This window comes from Monodelphis domestica, chromosome 6 (genome assembly GCF_027887165.1).
Source record: "Monodelphis domestica isolate mMonDom1 chromosome 6, mMonDom1.pri, whole genome shotgun sequence".
Classification (NCBI taxonomy): domain Eukaryota; kingdom Metazoa; phylum Chordata; class Mammalia; order Didelphimorphia; family Didelphidae; genus Monodelphis; species Monodelphis domestica.
This window is the reverse complement of record NC_077232.1, coordinates 25282381-25308857: the sequence shown is the minus strand read 5'-3', so window position 1 is coordinate 25308857 and position 26477 is coordinate 25282381. Positions and strand designations below refer to the sequence as shown.

Genomic DNA, 26477 nt, shown 5'->3' with positions numbered 1-26477 from the left:
TTTTTAATTATTAAGACATTTACTTTCTTTATTTCTAACCTATACATTTGGACAAAAAAAGAGAAAGATAAATTTATTAAAAAATAACCACAAATTTATAAGTAAATAAATGTAATAAACACATGAAATTTTTAATGTAACAAAATCAAGGAAAAATTCCTATATTGGCAACATTTACAAGTGTACACCTCTTTATGAAACTTTAATCTATCATATTTTTGTAAAAGAAGTAGCTAGTAGGCATTGCCATCCATTCCCTGAAATTATGGTGGGTCATTATGTTGATTGGGTTTTTTACATCTTTCAAATCTCTTTATATTCATAATGTTGTTCTTATTTTACCCATTGTTCTTCTAAATACCTTCATGTATTTAGAAGATATATGATATATATAAGATATATATACACCTTCATGTTAGTCTTCTTTTGTTTCTCTGTCAGTCCACAATCATTTACATAGGTTCTGGGTAAGGACTGGGGATACAAAAAAATATGGTCAAAGTCAGGCCTTGACTTCAAGCAGATCATATTCTAATGAAGGATGCCCCATGCAAACAAATGAACAAAAATGAAATTCATATTGGATAAAAGGGGGAAAATTGAGTCAAGGTACTAGCACTAAGCAGGATCAGGAAAGGCTTCTCAGACAGACAGAGACAGAAAAAAGAGAGACAGAGAAAGAAAGAAAGAGACAGAGACATAGAAAGAGAGAGAGTACAGTAAAAAAAGAAGCCTCAACTTTATGGTGTTCCAGGCATCTTATTCCCAGAGTATCAAAGTCTTACCATGCCTCCCCTTCTCACAGCTCCCAATAGATTGTGAGCTCCTTGAAGACAGGCACTAGTATCTCCAGTGCTTGCTAAATGCCTAGTACAGGTACTTTATGTTTATTGACAATAATTTGGTAAAGAGCAGCTAATGTTCAGATCTGTTGATCTATCTACTGTCTATTACATAATCAATTTTTGTCTCCTAAAACTTTCTATCCATATTTATCTAACTTTCTTTATCTTTTACCTTCATTTATCTTTCTGCCTATTTACATATGTCTATCTACAACTGATCATCTATCATTCATTTATCCACCATTTATATTCTTCCTTTCTTTGTATCTCTGCATCTATCTGTGTACCTATGTATAAATTTATCTACGTACCTACACATTTATCTCTATATCTATGTATCTATCTATGTATTTATGTATGTATGGAAGTATCTAACATTTATTTATGCTCAGATCAGGAGGAAAAGGTAATAGTCTGGAAGTGCTTGGCCAGTATAAGTTTGAATGTGAAAAATTCATGGACTCTCTTTAATGATACAGAGGAATTTTGCCATAGCCAAAGCTAGTGGACTAGCCCCATTGGAGGGTCTAACACTTAAAGGCAGATTTGGGAAAACTTTTACTGGGGATGTTAGCATCCGCAGACTCATGTAAATGGGTCAGGGATTTACCAGGTAGAAGAACAAGATGTCTTCCACTCAGACACCCCTACATGCTTGGGGCATGGTCTATGGGAACAGTGTCGGTGCCAAAAAAAAAGCAGGGGAGAACAGTTAGAAAAATAGGATATTCTTCTTAGTGCTCAGAGTACACCTGTGATGTCTGCCTGGCAAGAAGGGGATAGTTGTATCAACAGCACTCTCTAACTTCCCTAAATATACCAAACTTGATTTCTTTCCCATCCTGCCAACCACATTCTACACAGTAAATTATCAAAAGTGGTGAAAGCCTAGAGATGGTAAAAGATTAATGGATTTAAAAGAATGCAATAATAGGAATTATTGAGGGAATAAACAGTACTTTGGTTGGAGAAGACATAACTGATTACGGGGGAGAATTCCATCAAATATTTGAAGGGCTGACATATAAAAGACTGCCATTGATTTGATAGTCTTGCTTTTGAAGACAGATTAGACTAATGGCCTACATTTGGAGGTTGATATAGGAATACACACACACACACACACACACACAAACACACACATATATATATCCCAAAAGACGATTTGAAGACATATACTGGTTTACTTTTGTATAAATGGAGATTTTGAACCTTTGACTTCATCCCCCAGAAGTCTTTAGTATTTTCCGAATTCCCTATAATCGACGTTGGCAGAATCACATTATTGGTATTTAACTGGTAGTAACTCTACCCACATCCTCTTTCTTTGGGATGATACAGCAAGTATGGTGGTAAGCTAAGCATGGGGATTTTAAATGGGCTAATCAGCCAAGGGCATGTGGTTTTTATTTTATATCCTCTCGATTCCTTGATTTCTAATGATGCTTAATAAACCTCATGAAATATATTTTATTATAAAATATTATAATTTAATTTTTATCTTTTCAGTTCCATTTCCTAATGCAGTGCATGATGAAAATTAAGTAGTGAATAAGTGCTTATGGTTTGATTGTTAGTTTGGAAGCTTAACCTGTTCAGGCATCAGCTCATATGGTATTCCATTCACAAGCATTTCCTAATCACTCCCTTCTAGTTATTAGAGTTTTCCACTCCCTCATTATCTATATATTCATTTTATATATAAATTGTATTTATGTATGACTATATATTTTTAGCCTTTATTGGAAAGGGAGCATATCGTTTTATTTTATTTTTTCCCAGAATGTAATAAATTAATTCAAACTCTTGGTTCTTCATAAATTTACGTGAAATATTTAAGATCCTGTCACATATTCTTTTGAAACTGTTTGGAATATTCAAAGGAGACATTTTAAGACATTTGTAAATGAGATATTTGAAATACAAATGTCATAATTGAAGTTATTTATGACTCCCATAGAAGGCAGAAAATGTACATTGACTCTCCAATTCACAAATCTGCTGTTTCAGTCAAAGCCTGGCACTAGGAGAGCCTGGGGGTAATTGGGTAGGGAATTTTGCTCCTTTGCTGACCAAAGTCAAATCAACTAATGGCACCAACCATCCCATAGAGGGAAGCCTCTTATTTCCCTTTAGGCTAAGTTCTCCAAGTTTCTCAACTTTGATGCAATTTCTATAAGTATCTATTGGACTAAAAAAACTTTATCCTTTAAGTGTTCACTGGGTATCAGAGCATAGGCCAGAGGGAATACAGCACTGACTATTTATTGTATCAGAAGAGGGGAAAATGATCTTTTCTTCATGAAATTTCTTCCCATTTCTTGGGCCAAAGGTAAGAATCTCATTAACCTTCTGGCTTTCCATAAAGAAATATAATGGGATGGCAACACAAAGAACATCATAAACTTATTTGTTTAAACAAAACATTATTATTTTTTAAACTTGTTTTAAGAGAACAGATGGGCTGGGGTTGGGATTTCTTTAGAATCGTGAATATATTTTGAGCTTCTACAGCACAGAGCACCAAGTTTTCTGTGATTTGTAATCCAAGAGGAGTTAATTTAGACACTGAGTGACTAAATTTCTTAGGTTCACTTAGCTACTCTGCAACAGAAATGGAACATGAACTTCGTTTAATTGAGACCCACAGATAGATTGCCCACCATTACACCATAGTGTAGTTTTGGTTGAGGTTACGATAGGTACATTTAGAGGCTATAGTACTTAGCATGGTCCTTAGAACACAATGAAAACTTAATAAATGACTGTTGAAGTGGCTGGCTGTTCCAAGCACAAAAGATGGAAGACAAAATCAGTAAGTGAATTCCTTCAGAAGGAGGCCAGAGTTAGAAAGATGAAAATAAAAGGCAAATTCCATTCTGAAGGCAAGAACTAGCAAGTCAATTTAAGGTTAATGGCCTTTGTGATACATGTCTCCACCTGAAGATATGAACAATTTGTTTCTAGGGTCATTGTGTCCATTGTCTTTCATGGCCAGCTGATTGTTCCAGAAGGAATAAGTAAAATTAAACCCAGAATGCAAATGCTGCATTTGCAGAAACCACCCCCAACCTTCAGAATGCTCAGTTTTATAGACAATAAGAAGTCTTCAGGTTTTGGTTAGTAAAGATGGAGACACAGGGGCATCTAGATGCCTCAGTGGATAGAGAGCCAGGCTGGAGGAGACAAGAGGTCCTGGGGTTAAATATGGTTTCAGAAACTTCCTAGCTATGTGATCCTGAGCAAGTCTCTTAACCCCCACTGCTTAGTCCTTACTACTGTTTTGTCTTGAAACCAAAACGTAATATTGATTTTAAGAAAGAATGAAGTCTTTTTTTAAATAAATATTTTTAAAAGGAGATAGGATAATTTTTTCCAATTATTTTGTAAACTTTAGAGCATTTGGTGCATTGTAAAATTTGGACCATTTATCCCATTGTCCTAATAATAATACCTAGCATTTATAAGATGCTTTAAATGGCCATCTTTGTTTTAATCCTTAAGGGAATGGAAATAGTAAAAGAGAGAATTATGAACTAAAAACTTTCTGCTAGCTAAGGTTTGGTATAAAGAAAAATGAATTTGGAATCATATGCTTCATGGAATCAATTCAAGCTTTGACACCTGTATGGCATTGGGGGATTCATTTACCTTCTCTGTGCCTCAGTTTACTCATGTTTAAAGTGAAGCATTGTTAAAAGTAGCGGTCAGCTGACAATCCCTGATTGTGTAATATTATCAACACTTCCATCTTTGTTCCAGTAAAGACACAGAGTGAGGACTTACAACATTGAACTCTGTCCCATTATTGATTTCCAATTACATTCTCATTCTAACAGCCTTCCTTATCCTTAATCCACTCTAATTGCCCTTTAGTTTATTTAACTAGTTCCTCTATCAAGATCCATTTATCACAATCTCATGAGTAGTCATTTTCATAATAATAATAATAATAATAGTAATAACTAGAATTTATTAGTTGCTCAAAAGTTTATAGATCATTTTGCATATTTAATAATTAAAAAAAACCTAAGGGAGCTATTGACTATTATTACCTCCATTATAATGCTGAGCAAACAAAAACTTAGTGACTTTATCACAGTCACAGTTAAAATTTATCTGAGATGAACTTTGGATTCAGGGATTCCTGTCTCCAAATCAAACACTCCATCCAACAGAACAACTAAAATCATCTCAAATAGCTTGGACCCCATGACTCTTCCAATGATTAATTTGCTATTATACAAATCAGTTTGGATGGAATAATGATTTATTGAAGAAAGGACATTAAGAGTTAGCTGAGGGATTAGTCATGTTTGAGATGAGTTTTGATACCTGGGAAAGGGATTGGGGATTATTAGGTAATAAAGGAAGGCATGGAACACTGATATTATTTGATCTGGAAAGAGACAAGATGGAAGAAGTGACTAAAGGAGGTTAATCAAGTACTCTGTACATCTCAGAGTTATTTGACCATGTATAAGAATTATTTCTTCCTGTATTCATACAATTTCCATTACATATACAGATATTGTCATATTCTCTGCTTTCACTCGCATTGGTGACTGCCCATGAATCTTGTAAGGTAAGTCACACTTAAGTAAAATTCACAAATATTTGTAATTGGTTATGAATATTTCAAGGAAAAACAAATCTATCTGTATTAGGCAATGATTTAGCTATCAGGGCTGCCAATGTTTTTCACTTGTACCCTTTTCAATAATATAACATGATTATTAAACAGAAAAATTACTAACATGGAAATAGTACTACTGGGACAGAGTATAAAGATAAAACCAGATTTTCAACTTTTAGACTTTGCCTTTTATATGAAAATGTAATACATTAGGGCAGCTAAGTGGTTCAGTGGATAGAGAGATAGACCTAGGGACAGGTTTTCATGGGTTCCAACTTGGCTTTGAATACTTACTACCTATGTGATCCTGGACAAGTAAATCACAACTCCAATTTCCTATGCCTTAATATTTTTCTGCCTTCGAATGATACTTAGCTCTATTCTAAGACAAAATATGTTTTTAAAGAATATAATACACTGTAAATTCTCAAAAAAAATAACTCTTGGCTCTGTGATTTTTAGCACAAAAGGAAAAAATAAAATGAAAGAAAAAAACTGAAAATGGATTTTAGAGAGTCTAAGAAAAAGAGATTATTTGACTTGGTGGTCCAATTGCAAAAGTTACTATTGCATGTTATTCTCTAATAAGCAGTTTCCAAACTACTTTAAGGTTTTCATTTGGAAGTATTTGCATTACATATATATATATATATATATATATATATATATATATATATATATATATATGTGTGTGTGTGTGTGTGTGTGTGTGTGTGTATACACATACACTTTTACATATGGAATTATTTCAAATTAGCTACATTGAAATAATCTCTAAAAAGATTAGAAATAATAGACACTTCATTTTAGAAATTTTTCATATTAAATAACTTAAGGCTAATCTAAGGAACCAAAGATTATTTATTCTTCTCATACCAAGTAATGAATCCCTTTATTTTTTCCCCTTATTTATACTGTAGTCTTCACACATGTCTTACTTCTCCAACTAGAATCTAAGCATCCAGGGGCAATGATCAAGTTTTTTCAGCAATTCACAACCATTACAGTATATTCATTTGTATAGAAGGAAAACTCAAGGTATACTACTATGAATCCCTCATTTCATAGATAAGAAAGTTGGTTCTGAGAGGTTATATGACTTAAAAGTTCACTCATAAGTGTGTGCTTAAAATCTCACTACATGTATTGACTAGGATTCTGCACTGAATATTTTTAACTTGAATTTGTAAGTACCCACTAAATCATTATTTTTAAGTTCATTCATTTATTTAATTAATTTATAATATTTTTTCTTGGTTACATAATTCATGTTCTTTCACTCCCTTCTTCCCAACCCCCTCCCTTAGCCAACAAGCTATTCCACTGGGTTTTTCATGTGTCATTGTCCAAGATCTATTTCTATATTATTAATATTTGAAATAGAGTGATCATTTAGCATCTACATGCTCAGTCTTATCTCCATTGAACCATGTGATCAAGCAGTTGTTTCTCCTCTGTGTTTCTACTCCCATAGATCTTTCTCTGGATGTAGATAACATTCTTTCTCATAAGTCCCTCAGAATTGTCCTAAATCATTGCATTGTTGCTAGTAGAGAAGTCCATTACAATCAATAGTGCCACAGTGTATCCATCTCTGTGTATAAGGTTCTCCTGGATATGTTCCTTTCACTCTGTATCAATTCCTGGAGGTCATTCCAGTTCACATGGAATTCCTCCAGTTCATTATTCCTTTTAGCACAATAGTATTCCATCACCAACAGATACCACAACTTGTTCAGCCATTCCCCAATCAAAAGGTATCCCCTCATTTTCCAATTTTTGTGAGCACAAAGAATGCAGGTATGAATAATTTATACAAGTTTTTTTTTTCTAATTATCTCTTTGTGGTATAAACCTAGCAGGGCTATGGCAGGATCAAAGGGTGGGGAGTCTTTTAAATTTCTTTGGGTATAGTTCCAAATTGCCTTCCAGAATGGTTGGATCATTTCGCAACTTCACCAGCAATGCATTATTCTCCCCTCCCCCTGTCATGTGCCTCTTTATGTGGCATAATTTATCCTATTTTTGTCTTCAAGTTTCTCTTGGTGCCATATTCTATTTCACCCCCCCCCCTTTTTTACATATTATCTTAAACCACATAGTACCCCAACGTCAACCTATGAATAATTCTTCTAACTACTATGATAGTGAAAAGAGTTTTTGAGTGTTACAAATATTTTTTCCATATGGAAATATAAACTATTTGACCTTACTCAAGCCCTTAAAAACTATTTCCACCCTTATTTCTTGTTTACCTTTTTCTTGAGCGTTGTATTTGAACTTTAAATTTTCCATTTAGTTTTGGTCTTTTCTTTACAAATACTTGGAAGTCTTCTATTTTGTTAAATGTCCATACTTTACCATGGAAGTATATACTCAGTTTTGATGGGTAGGTGATATTTGGTTGTACACCCAATTCTCTTGCCTTTCTGAATATCATATTCAAAGCCTCATGGTCCTTTAGCATGGAAGCTGCCAGATCTTGTGTAATCCTGACTGGGGCTCCTTGATATCAGAGTTATTTCTTTCTGGCTTCTTGCAACATTTTTCTCCGTGGCATACAAGTTCTAAAATTTGGCAATATATTTCTGGGGGTTAGTTTTTGAGGATTCATTATAGAGGGTGATCTATAGACACTTTCAATATCTATTTTTCCCTCTTGTTCAAGAATATCAGGGAAATTTTATTGGATAATTGCTTGTAATAGTTTGTCAAGGCTTCTATTTTTTCCCACAGGTTTTCAAGTATACCTATGATTCATGCATGGTCTCTCCTAGACCTGGTTTCCAGGTTCATCATTTTCTCAATGTGATATTTCATGTTTCCTTCTATTTTGTCATTTTTTTTACTTTTCTTTACTAATTCTTGCTGTCTTGTAAGAGCATTAGCTTCTACTTGCCCTATTCTAGTCTTTAAAGACTGGTTTTAAACTCTGATTTTTTGTTTTTCCTCTTAAGTTTGGTATAACCTGCCTTTCATGGATTCCAGCAGGTCAATTCTACTCTCCAATTTGCTTATTATTTCATGTGATTTCTGTGCCTCTTTTTCTAAGTGGGAGATTCTTTCTTTTAAATTGTTATTTTCCTTTTGAATTACTTGCATCTCTTTCTCCCACTTTTCTTCCCATTGCTTCTCCATCTTTCTTACTTGGTTTTTGACCTCCAATTTGAGCTCTCTGAGAGCTTGGGAACAATATCTATTTTGGGGGGAAAGTTTGGATGTGTTTGCTTATTTGTCACTTTCTGCTGTCACCTTTGTAGTTTGATGTTTTTCACCATAGAAGTTATCCAGGGTCAGAAGCTTTTCTTTTAAATTTTTTGGTAGTTGTAGATTGTAGTTCTTGGGTATTGGTGGTCATTGCTTTGTTAGTTTTTTCTTCCCTTCCAAGCCATAAGTCTTAGAAAGGAGTGTAATCAGTTCTCTGTATCAAACTACAGAATGGATTTTGCCTTGAGGATATTTTTCATGTCTCCACAGTGTCTGCTTTGGGCAGCCCCTCTCTGGGTTATCATGACTCCCACGCTCAGCACTTTTCTGCCTTGGGTTCCACGTCTTATGTCCAAGGCTTTGCACTATCTTCTGGGGTAGGATTGTTCCCTCAGCCAACTCCCTAGAATTTTGAGATTGCCCCATTCCTCACTCTGTCTCAGGACTGGTAGGTGTTATAGGGGGAGGGGAGATAAGCTCATGTTTTTAGAGGTGCAATTATACCACCTTATAGTGTGGAAATGCCCAAATCCTGCCTACCTTCAAGAATGTGCCCCTTGGCAGTGGCCCTTTCTTCATCTGATTTTGAGTTTTGTCCTTTTGAGATGCTTTGTTGTGATTGGTAGTAGAAGATTCTTGAAGTTCCTTTTACACTGTATCCATCTTAACCAAGAAGTCTCCACTACATCATTATTGACAATTTTATTGACAGATTTACAGAATCTTGCTTTCCCATTGGGGACAATTATCTTTAGAAATTGTAGGGTAAGGTATGAATGAATCAAGGACTAATGACAAGCAAAAATCAATATATAATGATCTTAATTTTAACAATATTTAAAGATTCTATTTTATGGTTTTCTTTTATTAAATACCAGGTAAAGTTATGATTATCATATGCCACAACACATATATTGGTGCCTTTGTCTAGAATAGAACTTTAGATGGAAAGAAAAAAAAAACATGGTCTGAGGCAGACTGACAAGTCTATAGTTAGAGTACTGGTGCCAATAAATTAATGTAACTTATATGGTTCTCCTTTAACAGGAGGAAATATCAGACTATAGAGTATAAAAGTCAGGATGTGAAAGGTGAGATACATATCAACAGTATGTGAGAATGTACTTAGGGTCCCCCGATGAGATGCTTATCTCAGATGAGTGGCAGCAATTATATTCCTTATATCCCTCAACTGGCATGACATACCTCTGCTTTATGTATTTTCTTTTCTACTTAAAATATTGTTAGTGGGTTTTAATTTTTTTAAATCATCTTAATATCCCTAACTTTTATCCAGAAAGTGACTCTTTATATGAAAAGATGTAGGGGGGGAGAAGAAAGACAGAGAAAGAGAGAGAGAAAGAGAGAGAGACAGACAGACAGAGACAGAGACAGAGAGAGACAAAGAGAGATGGAAGGCAGGACTAATATCATAAATAGGATAATTTTGGTGAAATGGTCTAACTTCTGTGATTCTAGGAAGGACTTCTGATCTATCCCTCCCCCCACAGGTACTCTACAGAATTATCAATCTGTAAGTAGCCAAACCATTCATTTTTCTTCCTTTAGAGCTAAGAGGGAATCACACTATATCTTTACTTAAAGTGCAAATTAAAGGTGTACATATAATGGTTTAAACTTGTTTATAACTTTGAAACATCCAGAGAGTTATAAATGAAATCAAGAAGATCTGAGTTTAAATCTAGCCTCAGACATTGATAGATATACAGGCCTAAGAAACTCACTTTTCTTCTCTCAACCTCATTTGCTGATAAGTATAGTATCTACCTTTCAGGATTGTTGTGAGGATGAAGTGAAGAAACATCTAAAATAATTTGAAAGCCTAATATCGCTATGTAAATATTTGTTATCATTAGTTTATTGAGAAAATCCTTTTCACAATCTCTGCTATTTCCTGTCCAATAAGATCAGTTCCTATTTAGTATACTTATTTGTGGTTATGCAGCAGTGACTAAATTGTATTCACCTGCCTACAATCCTACAAATGTAACATAGTGGCTCATAGCCTGGGCTTCTTTTATACCTTGAAAACCCTGAGTTCAAATCAGACACTTCAGATACTTCTTATCTGTGATCCAGGCAAGCCTATTAACTACCACACTCTGCACTTTCCTTGATTGTAAACTATGGGTAAACTCTGTAGCCCTTCAGTCCTGCCACTTAGATCTTGCTAACATCATATAAAATATAGTATATAGAAAACCACAATATCTTACAGTGCTACATAAGGTCAAATGTGTTTATTTGATTAATTTAACCACTTACAATGTAGGGAAAGTTATGAGCCTGAAGTTAGGCAGACTTAAGTTTCAGTGAAGTCTCAGGTGTCAATAAACTGTGTGAACCTGCAAAAATCACTTATCATCTACTGCCTCTGTTTCCACATCTATAGAATGGAATAATAATAGCATATGATTTCAACAGTTCTTTTGAGGGGGGGAGAATGTGATAACAATTTAATGTTCCTGATGATTAATAAATGGTTATTTCCTTTTCTCTCTAAATTACAGGATAAGAAACTGAGACATTTAAAAGGGAATTGACATGATGGAATTCCCAGGACTGACAGAGTGCTGATCTCAGTATTACACAATGTGAGTTTGAACTCCAGTTTACCTACGTGAGCAGACTTGGACTGGTGACTTTTCCTTTCTGGGCTTTTTTTTCTGTTCACTCATAAAATGACTGATCTGAATCAGGTGGCCTCTAAATTACTAACTCATTCCTAATTCATAATCTTATAACTCACACTCTTGTCATCTCGTGTCATCTTGAAATAAAGGAAAAAGCTTTCTAGTCCCAAATCTCCTCACACTTTTTTCCCCAAAATTTGAAATGAGCAGTTGTTAGTTTTTCATGCCTTCGACCAGAATTTGTTTGAAGTAAAAAAGGTTTAAATTAATAATAACTTAAATTTCAAAGCAATTTAAACATATTTTAATTCTTATAATAATGTTATAAATTAGACACGAGATATCATTATTTGTATGTACCTATGTATGTGTGTTTGATTATTCTCCCTTTATCTCATCTCTTCTCCTTTCATCTTGTCCCCTCTCTTCTGTTCCCCTCCCCTCCTCTCCCTTTCCCTTTACTTGCCTTCACCCATTTCCTGTAAAATTGTGTTAGCTTTGCCAGAGTCCTATAAGAACTTTGAAGTAATTCAAGGATTATCAAAGGAAATATTGATTGTAAATTTAACACTCTTCTTGAGAAAATAAAAATAAGATTCTCCATATTTTAGTGAAAGCACCTGGAAGAGTGAGATAAATCTCTTTTCCTTGGTTTTGATTTAGAAAGAAGAGGGAGAAAATAGGAATACTTTAGGGTAGGCAACAATCATGAAAAATGAAAGGCATTATAGTGGTAGGAATAACTAAGGAGTGAAGAAGAAATACCAGAATTCGATTCTTCCCTCTAACATTTACTATGTTTGGACCTTTAATAAGTCACATAATTTTCTTTTTTGAAATGTCCTTTCCTCACTAATGAAATGGTAATAATAAAACCTGAAAAGCCTTTTTTCCACAATATTATCAGGATCAAATCAACATTTGTATAATTGTTCTATGGAATCACTAGTTATTCACTCAGTATTTTAATGTTTGTGTCCATTACTTTTTATAAATGACTTTGATATAGCCATAGATGGTTCACTTACTATATTTGTTAATTGATGGATGGGAGCAGTAACCCTTTCAACGACAGGATATAAATCAGATTCATCTGATTACTCTCATTGGTTCTGACAAGATATCACTTAATAGGGATATATATATATATATAGCCTCATATTTTCTTTATATCATCCAACAGTGCCATATAAAAGAGTCACAGACAGCAAATAAAAACCATGAAAATAATATGGTTGCCAAATGCAAATCTGGTCCCGATGACTTTTGGCAAGCAGATTTATCTCCCTGAATTTTTTTAAACAATATTTTATTTGGTCATTTCAAAACATTATTCATTGGAGACAAAGATAATTTTCTTTTCCTCCTAACCCCCATAGCCAATGTGCAATTCCACTGGGTTTCATATGTGCTCTTGATTTGAACCCATTTCCATGTTGTTGGTATTTGCATTACCTCCCTGAATTTTAAATCCTTTCTTTTTCAAATAGAATGGTTGAATTTGATATCCTTTAACATCTCTACTAGAACTTAACATATATATATATATATATTAAGCTATATACTTAATAGGAGTCAATAATCTAACATGACATTAAACATTTTAATGTGACTTTGAGTTTAATTCCTGTGCTCAAAACAAAAAAAGGTGATAGTTTTAAATGAGTTCTTTCCTTGTTGGATCACATGTGGATTATTCTGTTAAGTACTGGGTAACATTTTTAAAAGGGCACAATTATCATTATTATATTCAGATGAGGGAGACAAGAAAGGCAAACTTTGAAGACTTACCAAGGAAAGTAGGAAAAATAAATGGAATATGAGAATCATTATCCACTACTTTTATGACTGTAAGTTTCATGAAACAGAAACATTAATATTTTACTTCCCAGGACAGAACTAGTAGCAATTTTTGAAGTTTATTGAGGAGCAAAGATAGACCTCATATAAGGAAAACACACACACATATTCTAGACACTTTGGGTTTCTCTGAAGAATAATAGAATTGCAACTTTTTTTCTGTTTATTAGGTATTTTCAATTGGAGACTGGATAACTACCAAGGGAAATGTCAAAGGTAGTTTTTATTTTTTTCCAGATAAGAATGGGTCAAACATCCAATGAATTCCAGTCAAACTCTGAGATCCTATGAAATAAACCACTGAATAAGAACAACGGGTCCTCTAAGTTCATAATGTTTATGGTAAATTATTGTGCAGGTAGGGAGATTATATTAATTTCTCCCCTACACATTAACTTTGAAAAGTGAAGGAAGCAAATTTGGCATTTTGAATAACATTCATAAATAAATTAAATAAAACAAAATTACCAAATGGATCTGTGATCTCAGAATTCTCTCAACTGACACTGAACTAATTTATGCTTCCTCATGTATGTCCTGTAATTTTTACATGATACTATACATATGTCACTGCACAGAGAATGGGGCAGCATTCTCATACACACCTTTCCATGGCCATGAAATGTGTTATATGTATTAGAGATTATGGGAGTATTGCCTACTTGGAGCTCTCCTAAGATTTTGAAAATAGGAAAAGCAAAAATTTTACCAAAGAGAATTCAAGTGGTTGTTTCTTTTACGGTGACCTTTCAAATTCTGCTCTGATTCTCCTTTTTCTTTTTCTTTTTTTTTTTGGTATATTAACTAGTTCTTATGTATGTCCTCCCAATTGAGTCTTAGAAGATGAGAAACAATGTGACTGAATTCATTCTTCTTGGACTGACTCAGGACCCAGAAAGACAGAAAATTGTATTTTTCATTTTCTTGGTATTCTACACTGCCACTGTATTGGGAAACCTGCTCATTGTTGTGACAATCAAGACCAGTTCAACACTTGGGTCTCCGATGTACTTCTTCCTAACTTACTTATCCATTGCAGATTCTTGCTTCTCTACCACCACAGCTCCTAAATTGATTTTGGACAACCTCTCTCACAAGAACACTATTTCCTTTGATGAGTGCATGACCCAACTGTTTGCAATGCATTTCTTTGGCTGCATGGAAATACTAGTCCTCATTTTGATGGCCTACGACCGTTATGTGGCCATCTGTAAGCCTTTGCACTATTCAGTCATCATGAACCGAAGGGTGTGTGGGATCCTCATTCTGCTGGCCTGGGCAGGGTCATTTCTGCATTCAATTGCCCAGATAATCCTCATCTTGAATGTACCATTCTGTGGTCCAAATGTGATTGACCACTATTTCTGTGATTTACAACCTTTGTTGAGGCTGGGTTGTATGGACACGTATGTCCTAAACCTCTTGGTAGTTTCTAATAGTGGGGCCATATGTTCAGCCAGCTTTGTTTTGCTAATGATATCTTATACAATTATACTACGCTCCCTTAAAAATCACAGTGCAGAGGGGAAGAGGAAAGCCCTCTCCACCTGCAGCTCCCACATCATTGTTGTCATCATATTCTTTGGTCCCTGCATATTTATGTACACTCGGCCTCCAACTACTTTCCCACTGGATAAGTTGGTGTCTGTATTTTATACCATTATAACACCCTTTCTCAATCCCTTGATCTACACTCTAAGGAATGCAGAAGTAAAAAACGCCATGAAGAAGTTGTGGAGTAAAAGAGTGACTTCAGATCACAAATAATGTCCTTAAGATTATTTTTTTTCCTTTTTTTTTTCAAGGATGGTTGAGCTAACCAAAAAGAATTAAAATTCAAATATAGCAATAGTAAAGGCAATAGAACAGGAGTTCTTCACCTGACATCCATGGACATTTAACAATATTTTGATAACTATATTACAATCTAATTTTCTTTGTTGTTCAATATATTTCATTTCCTGTTTCTGAAAATTTTATTTATTTTTAACATAAAAATATATAATGTCATTTTCTTTCATTTAGTCATCATTTCAAATCGTAAAAAATGAGGTTCTTAGTTCATATAATAACAAAAGATAAAAATTATGAAAGAAAGAGGCCTTTGTGGCATGATGGAAAGAGTCCTAAAGTGCAAGTTAGGGGAAATAAAGGTGAACTTAATCTCTAATATTAATTTCTTATGTGACATTGAGAAAAATCCCTTGACTTTTCTGGATGTTTTTATTCTTTACAATCAAATCAGAGATTTAAACTACAAAACCTGTAGGGTTTCTTAGATCTCTAAATCTGTGGCCTTGTAAATACAGGAAAGAGAGAAAAATGTGGTTTGAGGAAGACACAGGAACAGAATCAGTTAGAAAATGTAGTTCTAGGAAATAAAATCCCAATTGTTAACTTTAGGACTTAAAAATTTGTCTTCTTATTCATAATGGAAAAATGACTTAAATATAAAGAAGTAAACTTTAAGTAAATTAAGAAAACATAGAATAGTGTACATGCCAGATCTATAGGAAAGGAAATAATTTAATACCAATCAAGAGATAGAAAATATTACAAAATATAAAATAAGTAATTTTGATTACATTAAATTAAAATGGGTTTGTACAAACAAAACCAATGCAAACAAAATTAGAAGAGAAGCAACAAATTGGGAAAAAATCTTCATAATAAAAACCTCTGTCAAAGGTCTAATTTTTCAATTTTATAAGGAACTAAATGAATTGCACAAAAAGTCAAGTCATTCCCCAATTGACAAAGGAGCATGGGACATTAAGAGGCAGTTTTCATATAAAGAAATAAAAACTGTCAACAAACACATGAAAAAGTGTTGTAAATGTCTCATAATTAGAGAAATACAAATTAAAACAATGCTGAGGTACCACTTCACACCTAGCAGATTGGCCTCTATGATGGCAAAGGAAAGTAATAAATGTTGCACTGGATGTGGCAAAATTGTGACATTAATATATTGCTGGTGGAGTTATGAATTGATCTAACCAGTCTGGAGGGCAATTTGGAAATATGCCCAAAGTGCTTTAAAAGTCTGCTTGACTTTTGATCCAGTCATAGCACTGCTGAGTTTATACCCCAAATAGATAATGAGGAAAAAGACTTGTACAAGAATATTCATAGCTGCACTCTTTGTTGGTGCAAAAATTTGGAAAATGAGAGTATGTCCATAAATTGGGGAATGGCTAAACAAATTGTACCTTATTGTGGTGGAATAGTATTGTGCTAAAAGGAATAATGAACTGGAGGAATTCCATGTGAACTGAAAAGACCTCCAGGAACTGATGCAGAGCGAAAGGAGCAGAACCAGGAGAACATTGTACACAGAGAGTGATAAACTGTGGCACACTCAAATGAAATGGACTTCTCTACTAGAAGGAATGGAATGATCCAGCACAAATCTCAGAGACTTATGAGAAATAACACTGTGCACATACAAAGAACCAACTGTGGGAATAGAAATGCAGATGAAAAACATTTGATTGATCAAATAGGAAGTTGACCTTGAATGATTACTCTATAGCAAATATTAATAATATGAAAATAGGTTTTGAACAATGATATATGTAAAACCCAGTGGAATTCCTCATTGGCTCCAAAAAGGGGGAAGGAGGAAGGGATGGAAAGAACATGAATCATGTAACCATGGGGAAAAAATACTAAATTAAGTAATTAAATAAATAATTTAAAAAAAAAACAACTTAAAAAATGATTATTATTTAATTATTTCTGTCACATCCAACTGTTCAAATACCACTTAAGTTTCACTGGCAAAGACACTGAAGTCACTTGCTATTTCTTTTTTTATCTCATTTTACACAAGAGGAATTCACCAGATAAGGTAAATAGTGACTTGCCCAAGGTGAGGTGGCCCAGCTAGTAAGTATTTCAGGCCACATTTGAACTTGGGGAAATGAGCCTTCTTGACTCTGGATGTCATAAATTTATCTTTCACTAAACCAAAAAAATATATAGATAAATTGATTTACTATATCATTATTAAATGACTAAATCAAAATGGCTGTCATAGTATTGATTAATTTATCAACTTTGAGTCATAAAAATCTGCCATATTTTTGCTGAGGAATCATAGAAAGTTACTTAATCTCCTTGCCTTGTGTACTGAAATGATCTATCTTGCTACTTAAATGCTTCTATATTCCAATTCATTTTTAATATATTTCCTAAGTGATTTACTTTAAGGAAATACAAATGCATGTATGAGTTATGTACACCCACATACAAATGGATACAAGACAAAATTTATTCTGATATATAATTTGATTTATAATATTGTTCTGTAATATTACATTTAATATCAATGGCTCTATAACATTTCATTTTATGCTCAAGCTTTTTCCTCATTCTTTTGTCCTCAGAGACTAAGGAATGTACCTTGCATTCCTTTCCTCAAAGCATTTATTTATCACTCACTGCCGGGCATTGTGAATTTTAATACAAGTACACAAGTAAATATTATTTCTCCTGGCACTTGCATCCTATTAGAGGTTGACATCCCATATTGAAGAGATGGAATGAGGCTGGGGTGTACTGGAGGAATGATGAGGATAAAGTTTTGTCAGTGGTTTAGAATCCTCATTCTTTCAAGATAAGTTAAAAGGTACCAAAAATAGTCTGGCCTACTGAGATGCAAGTCTAAAGGTTTGGAATGGAGATGGCTCTTTAATGTTCTACATTACACTCTTTCTTCCACCTACTGGTCCAGTCAATACCTTCTTCTTTTTTTACCTCAACATACCATCCCAAGCACAGTTTCATGCATTATTAATATTTGAGTCTGGGTGCAAGATCAAAAGATAATAGATCAATTTTTTTAATAGTAAACCACACATACTTGAAAGATAACTTGGTGCTATAGATTTATCAGGTGTAAAGATGACACCCTTTGCTTTTACATACATTCCCCAAGGTCAGTTACATTCTTGAGTAGGATGACTAGATTTTTAAACTTAATCCATTACAAGATAGATGAAGTCTGAACTAAGTTCAAAGACAAATAACGGTGACTTAAGAAGTTAAAGGTCTGGCGGAGTCAAGATGTTCCCTTAGAATCACCAAAAGCCCAGAACTCACTGAAAACCCTTATACACCAATAAAAAATGGATTTATTCAAGGGGACAGAATACCAAATCAAACAACAGGCCAGAGCTGGGGGACCCTCCTGCTGGATTCAACTTAAAAGGTACATGAAAAAGAGGCTTAATTTTCAGGTTTAAGGAAAAGGAAGAAGGAAAGTCCCATGACTCTGGTGGTTGCTGAAATCTCCAGGCAGTGAGGGCTCTAGCCTGGAGTTAATGACTTGATGGCATAGCTCTGCCAGGCTCAGGGAGCTGACCATAGTAGGCAGGAAAGAGTTGGAGGAGAAGCATGGAGAGGGCAGCCTAGTTACTACCAAAACACTCGATCTTGGCACCCCCCTACTTCTCAATGATTTGGCCTCAGGGCACATCCAAAAAAAGAACTGTGGGAAAAGAAACACAGAAGAAAAAAATTTCCTTGAAAACATAAATGATTGGAGATATGATTCAGGATGTTATCATTGGAGCACTTGGAAGAAATATTCCTAGAGGTTACAGAAACAAATTGTATAGGATGATATATCAAAAAATACATACATATATATATATATATACATATATATATATATAAACTAGGGGTAAAAAAGAGGAAAGTACTAAGAGAAATGAGAAAAGAGATAAAATAGGATAAATATATATTACATAAAGAAGTACACAGCAGGAAGGGGGTAAAGACCAATAAAATGGAAGGGAGGAAGAGGTTGGCAATAGGTAATACTTACATCTTATGCTCATTGTAAATGGCTGAAAGAGAGAGAAAGCAGTCAGATCCATTGGGGCAGAGAATTTTATTGTGCCCTATAGAGAAGTAGATGGGTTACAAAAAGGCTAGTGGGGAAGGGAGCAATATAAGGGAGGGAGAGGTTGGGGGTGATTTAAAAGGCACTATAGTAAAAAGGGAATAATAAGAAGGGTGGGATGGCAAAAGGAGTAACATTAGGTAGAGGAAAGAGGGAAGACTGACTAAAATCAAAACACTGGAAGGAGGGTAAGAGGGATGAGAAAAAAGGTAGAATGAAAGCAGGAAGTCAAAATGGAGGGGAATATACAGATAATAATTATAACTGTGAATGTGAATGGGATGAACTCACCCACAAAAAGGAAATTGATAGCAGAATGTATTAAAAACCACAATCCTACCATATTTTGTCTACAGGAAGCATACATGAGGCAAGAAGACATAAAGAGGATAAAGGTAAGAGAGTGAAGCAGAATTTACTGGGCTACAACTGAGTCAAAAAAAGACAGGAGTAGCAATTATGATCTCAGATAAAGCTAAAGCAAAAATAGATCTCATTAAAAGAGATAAGGAAAGTAATTACATCTTGATGAAAGACAGCATAAATAATGAAGAAACATCAGTATTCAACATGTATACACTAAATGCTATAGAATTCAGATTTTGAAAGGAGAAATTAAAGGAACTTAAGAAGGAAGTAGATAGTAAAACCATACTGATAGGGGACCTCTACCTTACTCTATCAGAATTAGATAAATTGAACAAAAAAAAAATAAATGAGAAGTAAGGGAAGTGAAGGAAATGTTAGAAAAAAAGAGTTAACAGAATGGGGATAAAAAGGAATATACCTTCTTTTCAGCAGCACATGGTACATATACAAAGATTGACCATATGTTAGGCATAAAAACATTGTAAGCAAATGTAGGAAAGCAGAAGTAATAAGTGGAATAATTTTCATACCATAATACAATAAAGATCATAATCAATAAGGGTTTTAGGAAAGGCTAATTTAAAATTAATTGTAAATCAAATAATTTAATTCTTTAAAACTTGTGGATAAGAGAACAAAAAAAAAACAATTACTGATTTCATTGAAGAGAATGACAACAAGGAGACAATACATCAAAATCTATGGGATTAAAGCAAATGAGTAGTCTGGGGAAAATTTATATCCCTGAATACTTATAAAAACAAATCAGAGAAGGGAAAGGTAAAAAAATAACTGGGAATGTAACAAAAAATAGAAAGAGAACAAATTAAAAATCCCCAAGAAAAAATCTAATTTGAAATTCTAAAAATGAAAGGATAAATTAATAAAATTTACAGTAAAAAACTATTGAACTAATAAATAAGACTAGGAGCTGATACTTTGGAAAAAAAACAAATAAAATAAAGTACTGTTTATTCTATTTTTAAAAAGAAAGAAGAAAATCTAATTAACAGTATCCAAGACTAAATGTGTGACTTCACTTCTAATAAAGAGTAAATTTAGGTAACTATTATGAATTATTTTGCCCAAATATATGATAATAAATATGACAAATCAACATGAAATAGGACAAAATTATAAACTGTCTTGATTAACAAAAGAAGAAATACAATACTTAAACAATCCCATCTTAGAAAAAGAAATTCAACAAGCCATCAAAGAACTCCATAAGAAAAAATTCGCTGGGCCAGATGGATTCACAAATGAATCCTTTCAAACATTTAAAGAACAACAAATTCAAGAACTATACAAACTATACAAAATAAGCAAAGAAGGAGTTTTACCAAATTTCTTTTATGACACAAATATGATACTGATTTCAAAGCCAGGCAAACCAAAAACAGAGAAAGAAAACTACAGACCAATCTACTCAATGCACATTGACACAAAAATCTTAAAAAGAATACTAGCAAAAAGACTCCAGCAAGAGATTCCAAGGATTATTCACTATGACAGGTGGGATTTATACCAGAAATGCAGGGAAGATCTAATATTAGGAAAACTATGCATATACTTGATCATATCAACAACCAAACCAACAGAAATCACATAATTATATCAATACATGCAGGAAAAAAATGTTGACATGTATAATTTTCATAAAATTCATGATTTGAATTTTTTTTTAGAAAAATTTCAGGAAAAGAAGCTCACCAACTCCCTGAAACAAGAAAGTGAACTTTTTGAAGGAGGCTTCATAAAGGAGCCTGTAGAAACCAGCCACTGCATCAAAAGATACAATATGAACTTTGGGAAGTAATGAATTGAACCAAAGAAGGTTGAACACATATACTTTCAATGTCAACTCAAATGCCAAAGGGGATGGCTCCTGGTTCTGCTCACCTCCCTCTGCATCATTTGATATAAATCCTTCTAGGATTTTTGTGAATCATTATGTTTGTCATTTCTTGTATAGCACAATAATATTGCATTACAAGAATATACCACAACTTGTCTAGCCATTTCCCAACTGATGGACATCCCATCATTTCCAGTTCTTTGCAACCACACACACACACAAAAAAAAAAAAAAACCCTACTACACACAGTTTTGGCACAGTTACATTCTTTCTTTGGTTTGGGATAGAGAACTCGTGCTGGTATTTCTGGGTCAAAGGATATAACCAATTTAATTCCATATTGCTCTCTAGAATGGTTGTATCAGTTTGAAGTTTTACAGGCAGTGTGTGTGTGTCCTGATTTTTCCAGATTTCCGCTAACATTTATCAGTTTCCTTTTTTTGTTATGTTGGCCAGGCTATTGTGTGTGATATGGGTACTCAGAGGAGTTTAATTTAAATTTCTCTAATCAATAATCATTTGAAGCATTTTTATATGACTAAAGATAGTTTGGATTTCTTTTTTTTTTTAAATCCTTACCTTCCATCTTGGAATCACTACTGAGTATTGTTTCTAAGACAAAAGAGTGGTAAGGGTTAGGCATTGGGGGTTAAGTGAGTTGCCCAGGGTCACACAGCTGGGAAGTGTCTGAGGCCAGATTTGAACATAAGACCTCTCTTCTCTAGGCTTGCCTTTCCATCTACTGAGCTACCCAGCTGCCCCCAGTTTTAATTTTTCCACTTAGAATTGCCTGTTCATATCCTCTGAACATTTGGAAAAAGATTCTTAATGAATAAAAGAAAACACTGGATATTGCAAAGATAATGAATTTTAGTGAAAAAAAAGGGATATAATTTCACCTCCCTCTAATTTCATGGGCACCTTACTCACAGATGCCTTGTGAGTCTGTGAACTCTAGTAGTAAAATGTGGATAAAAAAGATGTTGATACCTTTTTTCAAGACAACATAAGCATTGTACTCTAGTGTGATTTGTGTGTGTTTATATAAACACACAAAATAGGAAAACATTGAGAAAAAAGAACTCCTTACCTTTAGCCTTTGCAGAAGTGATTATTGGTGAACATTTTTGACAGCATAAGCCTTATATTATTTATTCACTGGTTTTGGAATCTTGAAAAACTCATGTTCAGTTCTATCCATGAGTAGATCTAGTATCAAAGGGCACATTTCCAATTAAAGGGTTTTCAGAGATCGTCCAATATGGTTGCTTACCATTATAAATTAGGAAATCTGAAGAAAGAAAGAAGAGAAAGATGCTAAATTGAAGAGGCCAGAATGCTAATCTGAGTTTTCTAGCACCAAATCCATTGGGCTATTGACACCATGCTTGTCATCCCTACCTGTAAACAAATGCCAAAATTGCATAGTAATACAAGTAATATGTTGTTGAAATTGGTATAGCTCTTTAGGTTCCTTATATACATTATCACATTGAGTATAAAATGTGAGAAGCAGGCACTATTACTATAACTATTTACACATGAGGAAAATGAGTGGGAATAAGGAGGAGAAGTTCAAAGAATTTTCAGTCACTCAGTCATGAGCACCTCCTCATGATCCCATGGACCATTGGATGCCAGGTCGTTGTATCCTCTGCTGTATTACAGAAGTCTGTCCAAGCTCATGTCAATAGTTTCCATGGCACTATCTAGCCATCTTGTCCTCAGTCATGCCCTTATTCTTTTCCCTTCTCTTTCCTAATTTCAAAATCTTTCCCAGTGAGTCCTATCTTGTCAGTATGTGGCCAAAAAAAGATTCAATTTCAGTGATGGTCCTTTAATAAATAGTCTGAATTATCTTCTCTAAGTATTCAGTGGTTTGAATTTTTGCTGTCCAAAGGATTCTCAAAAGTCTTCTCCAGAACCACAATTTGAAAACTTTAATTTTGAAACCTTCATTTTTCCTTATAGTCCTACCTTCATAGCCATACATTATGACTGGGAAAACCATAGCTTTGACTAAATAAACCCATGTGACAGCAAGGTGATGTCTGCTTTTATTTTTAAACAATAATTTATTTGGTCATTTTCAAACTTTATTCATTGAAAACAAAAATTATTTTCTTTTCCTCCCCCCCTCCCACCACCTCTCCCATATCCAATGCATGATTCCACTAGGTATCACATGTGTTCTTGACTCGAACCCATTTCCATGTTGTTGGTATTTGCACTAGAGTGTTCATTTACAGTCTCTCCTCAGTCATATCCCCTCAACCCCTGTAGTCAAGCAGTTGCTTTTATTCAGTGTTTTTACTCTCACAGTTTATCCTCTGCTTGTAGATAGTGTTTTTTTAGTTTTTTAGATCACTGCAGATTGTTCAGGGACATTGCATTGTCCCTAATGGAGAACTCCATTACCTTCGATTGTACCACAGTGTATCAGTCTCTGTGTATAATGATTTCCTGGTTCTGCTCCTTTCGCTCTGCATCACTTCCTGGAGATTGTTCCAGACTCCATGGAATTCCTCCACTTTATTATTCCTTTTAGCACAATAGTGTTCCATCACCAACAAATACCACAATTTGCTCAGCCATTCCCCAATTGAAGGGCATCCCCTCGTTTTCCAATTTTTGGCCACCACAAAGAGTGCAGCTATGAATATTCTTGTATTCATTATCTCTTTGGGGTACAAAGCCAACAGTGCTATGGCTGGATCAAACAGCAGACAGTCTTTTATCGCCCTTTGGGCATAGTTCCAAATTGCCCTCCAGAATGGCTGGATCAATCACAACTCCATCAGCAATGAATTATTGTCACTACCTTGCCGTATACCCTCCAGCATTCATTACTTTCCATAGCTGTCATGTTAACCAATCTGCTAGGTGTGAGGTGATACCTCAGAGTTCTTTTGATTTGCATCTCTCTGATTATAAGAGATGTAGAGCACTTTTTCATGCGCTTATTAATAGTTTTCAGTTCTTTGGCTGAGAACTGTCTGTTCATGTCCCTTGCCCATTTATCAATTGGAGAATAGCTTGATTTTTTGTACAATTGATTTATCTAATTGTAAATTTGAGCAATTAAACCTTTGCCAGAGGTTTTTGTTATGAAGGTTGCTTCCCAATTTGTTGCTTTCCTTCTGATTTTAGTTACATTGGTTTTTTTTGTACAAAAACTTTTTAATTTGATATATTCCAAATTATTTATTTTGCATTTTGTGACTCTTCCTAAGTCTTGCTTGGTTTTAAAATCTTTCCCTTCCCAAAGGTCTGACATGTATACAATTCTGTGTTTGCCTAATTTTCTTATAGTTTCCTTCTTTATGTTCAAGTCATTCACCCATTATGAATTTATCTTGGTGTAGGGTGTGAGGTGTTGATCTAAACCTAATCTTTCCCACAGTGTCCTCCAATTTTTCCAGCAGTTTTTATGAAATAGTGTATTTTTATCCCAAAAGTTGGGTTCTCTGGGTTTGTTGTATATTGTCCAGCTGAGGTCATTTACCCGGAGTCTATTCCACTGATACTCCTTTCTGTCTCTTAACCAGTACCAAATTGTTTTGATGACTGCTGCTTTATAATATAGTCTGAAATCTGGGACTGCAAGGCCCCCTTCCTTTGTATTTTTTTTTCATTGTTTCCCTGGGTATCCTTGATCCTTTGTTCTTCCAAATGAACTTTGTTATGTTTTTTTTTTCAAAATCAGTAAAAAAAATTTTTTTGGAAGTTCAATGGGTATGGCACTAAATGGATAAATGAGTTTTGGTAGAATGTTCATTTTTATTGTATTGGCTCATCCTCCCCATGAGCAGTTAATGTTCTTCCAATTGTTCAAGTCTAGTTTTAGTTGTGTGGAGAGTGTTTTGTAGTTGTGTTCATATAGTTCCTCTGTTTGTTTCAGGAGATAGGTTCCTAAGTATTTTATTTTGTCTAAGGTGATTTTGAATGGGATTTCTCTTTCTAGTTCTTGCTGCTGAGCTGTGTTGGAGATATATAGAAAAGCTGATGATTTATGTGGGTTTATTTTGTATCCTGCAACTTTGCTAAAGTTGTTGATTATTTCAATTAGCTTTTTGGTTGAATCTCTAGGATTCTTTAAGTAGACCATCATGTCATCCACCAAGAGTAATAATTTGGTCTCCTCCTTGCCTATTTTAATGCCTTCAATTTCTTTTTCTTCTCTAATTGCTACTATTAGTGTTTCTAGTACAATGTCAAATAATAGAGGTGATAATGGGCATCCTTGTTTCACTCCTGATCTTATTGGGAATGCACCTAGTTTATCCCCATTGCAGATGATATTAGTTGATGGTTTTAGATATGTACTGTTTATTATTTTTAGGAATGACCCTTCTATTCCTATGCTTTCTAGTGTTTTCAATAAAAATGGATGTTGTATTTTATCAAAGGCTTTTTCCGCGTCTATTGAAATAATCATGTGATTTTTGTTGGTTTGCTTGTTGATGTGGTCAATTATGTGGATGGTTTTCCTAATATTGATTCAGCCCTGCATCCCTGGTATAAATCCTACTTGATCATGGTGAATGACTCTTCTGATCACTTGCTGGAGTCTTTTTGCTAGTATCCTATTTAAGATTTTTGCATCTATATTCATTAGGGAGATTGGTCTATAATTTTCTTTCTCTATTTTTGGCCTGCCTGGCTTTGGGATTAGAACCATGTTTGTGTCATGAAAGGAGTTTGGTAGAACTCCCTCTTTGCTTATTATGTCAAATAGTTTGTATAGTATTGGGATTAACTGTTCTCTGAATGTTTGATAGAATTCACAGGTGAATCCATCAGGCCCTAGGGATTTTTTCTTAGGAAGTTCTTTGATGGCCTGTTGGATTTCTTTTTCTGATATGGGATTATTTAAGAAAACTATTTCTTCTTCTGTTAGTCTAGGCAATTTATATTTTTGTAAATATTCATCCATATCACCTAGGTTGCTATATTTATTGCCATATAGTTGGGCAAAGTAGTTTTTAATGATTGCCTTAATTTCCTCTTCGTTGGAGGTGAGATCCCCCTTATCATCTTTAATGCTGTGAATTTGCTTTTCTTCCTTCCTTTTTTTAATTAGATTGACCAGTACTTTGTCTATTTTGTTTGTTTTTACAAAGTACCAGCTTTTTG

At 34.2% G+C, this 26477-nt stretch overlaps 1 protein-coding gene across 1 annotated transcript; it reads left to right on the top strand.

Moving 5' to 3' along the window:
• The first annotated feature begins 14021 nt into the window (after positions 1-14021).
• LOC100019813 (olfactory receptor 4C11-like) lies at positions 14022-16859 on the top strand. Its single transcript, XM_056801753.1, has one exon. The coding sequence runs from the start codon at positions 14046-14048 to the stop codon at positions 14967-14969; it is 924 nt and encodes a 307-aa protein (XP_056657731.1). The 5' UTR covers positions 14022-14045; the 3' UTR covers positions 14970-16859.
• The last annotated feature ends 9618 nt before the right edge of the window (positions 16860-26477 follow it).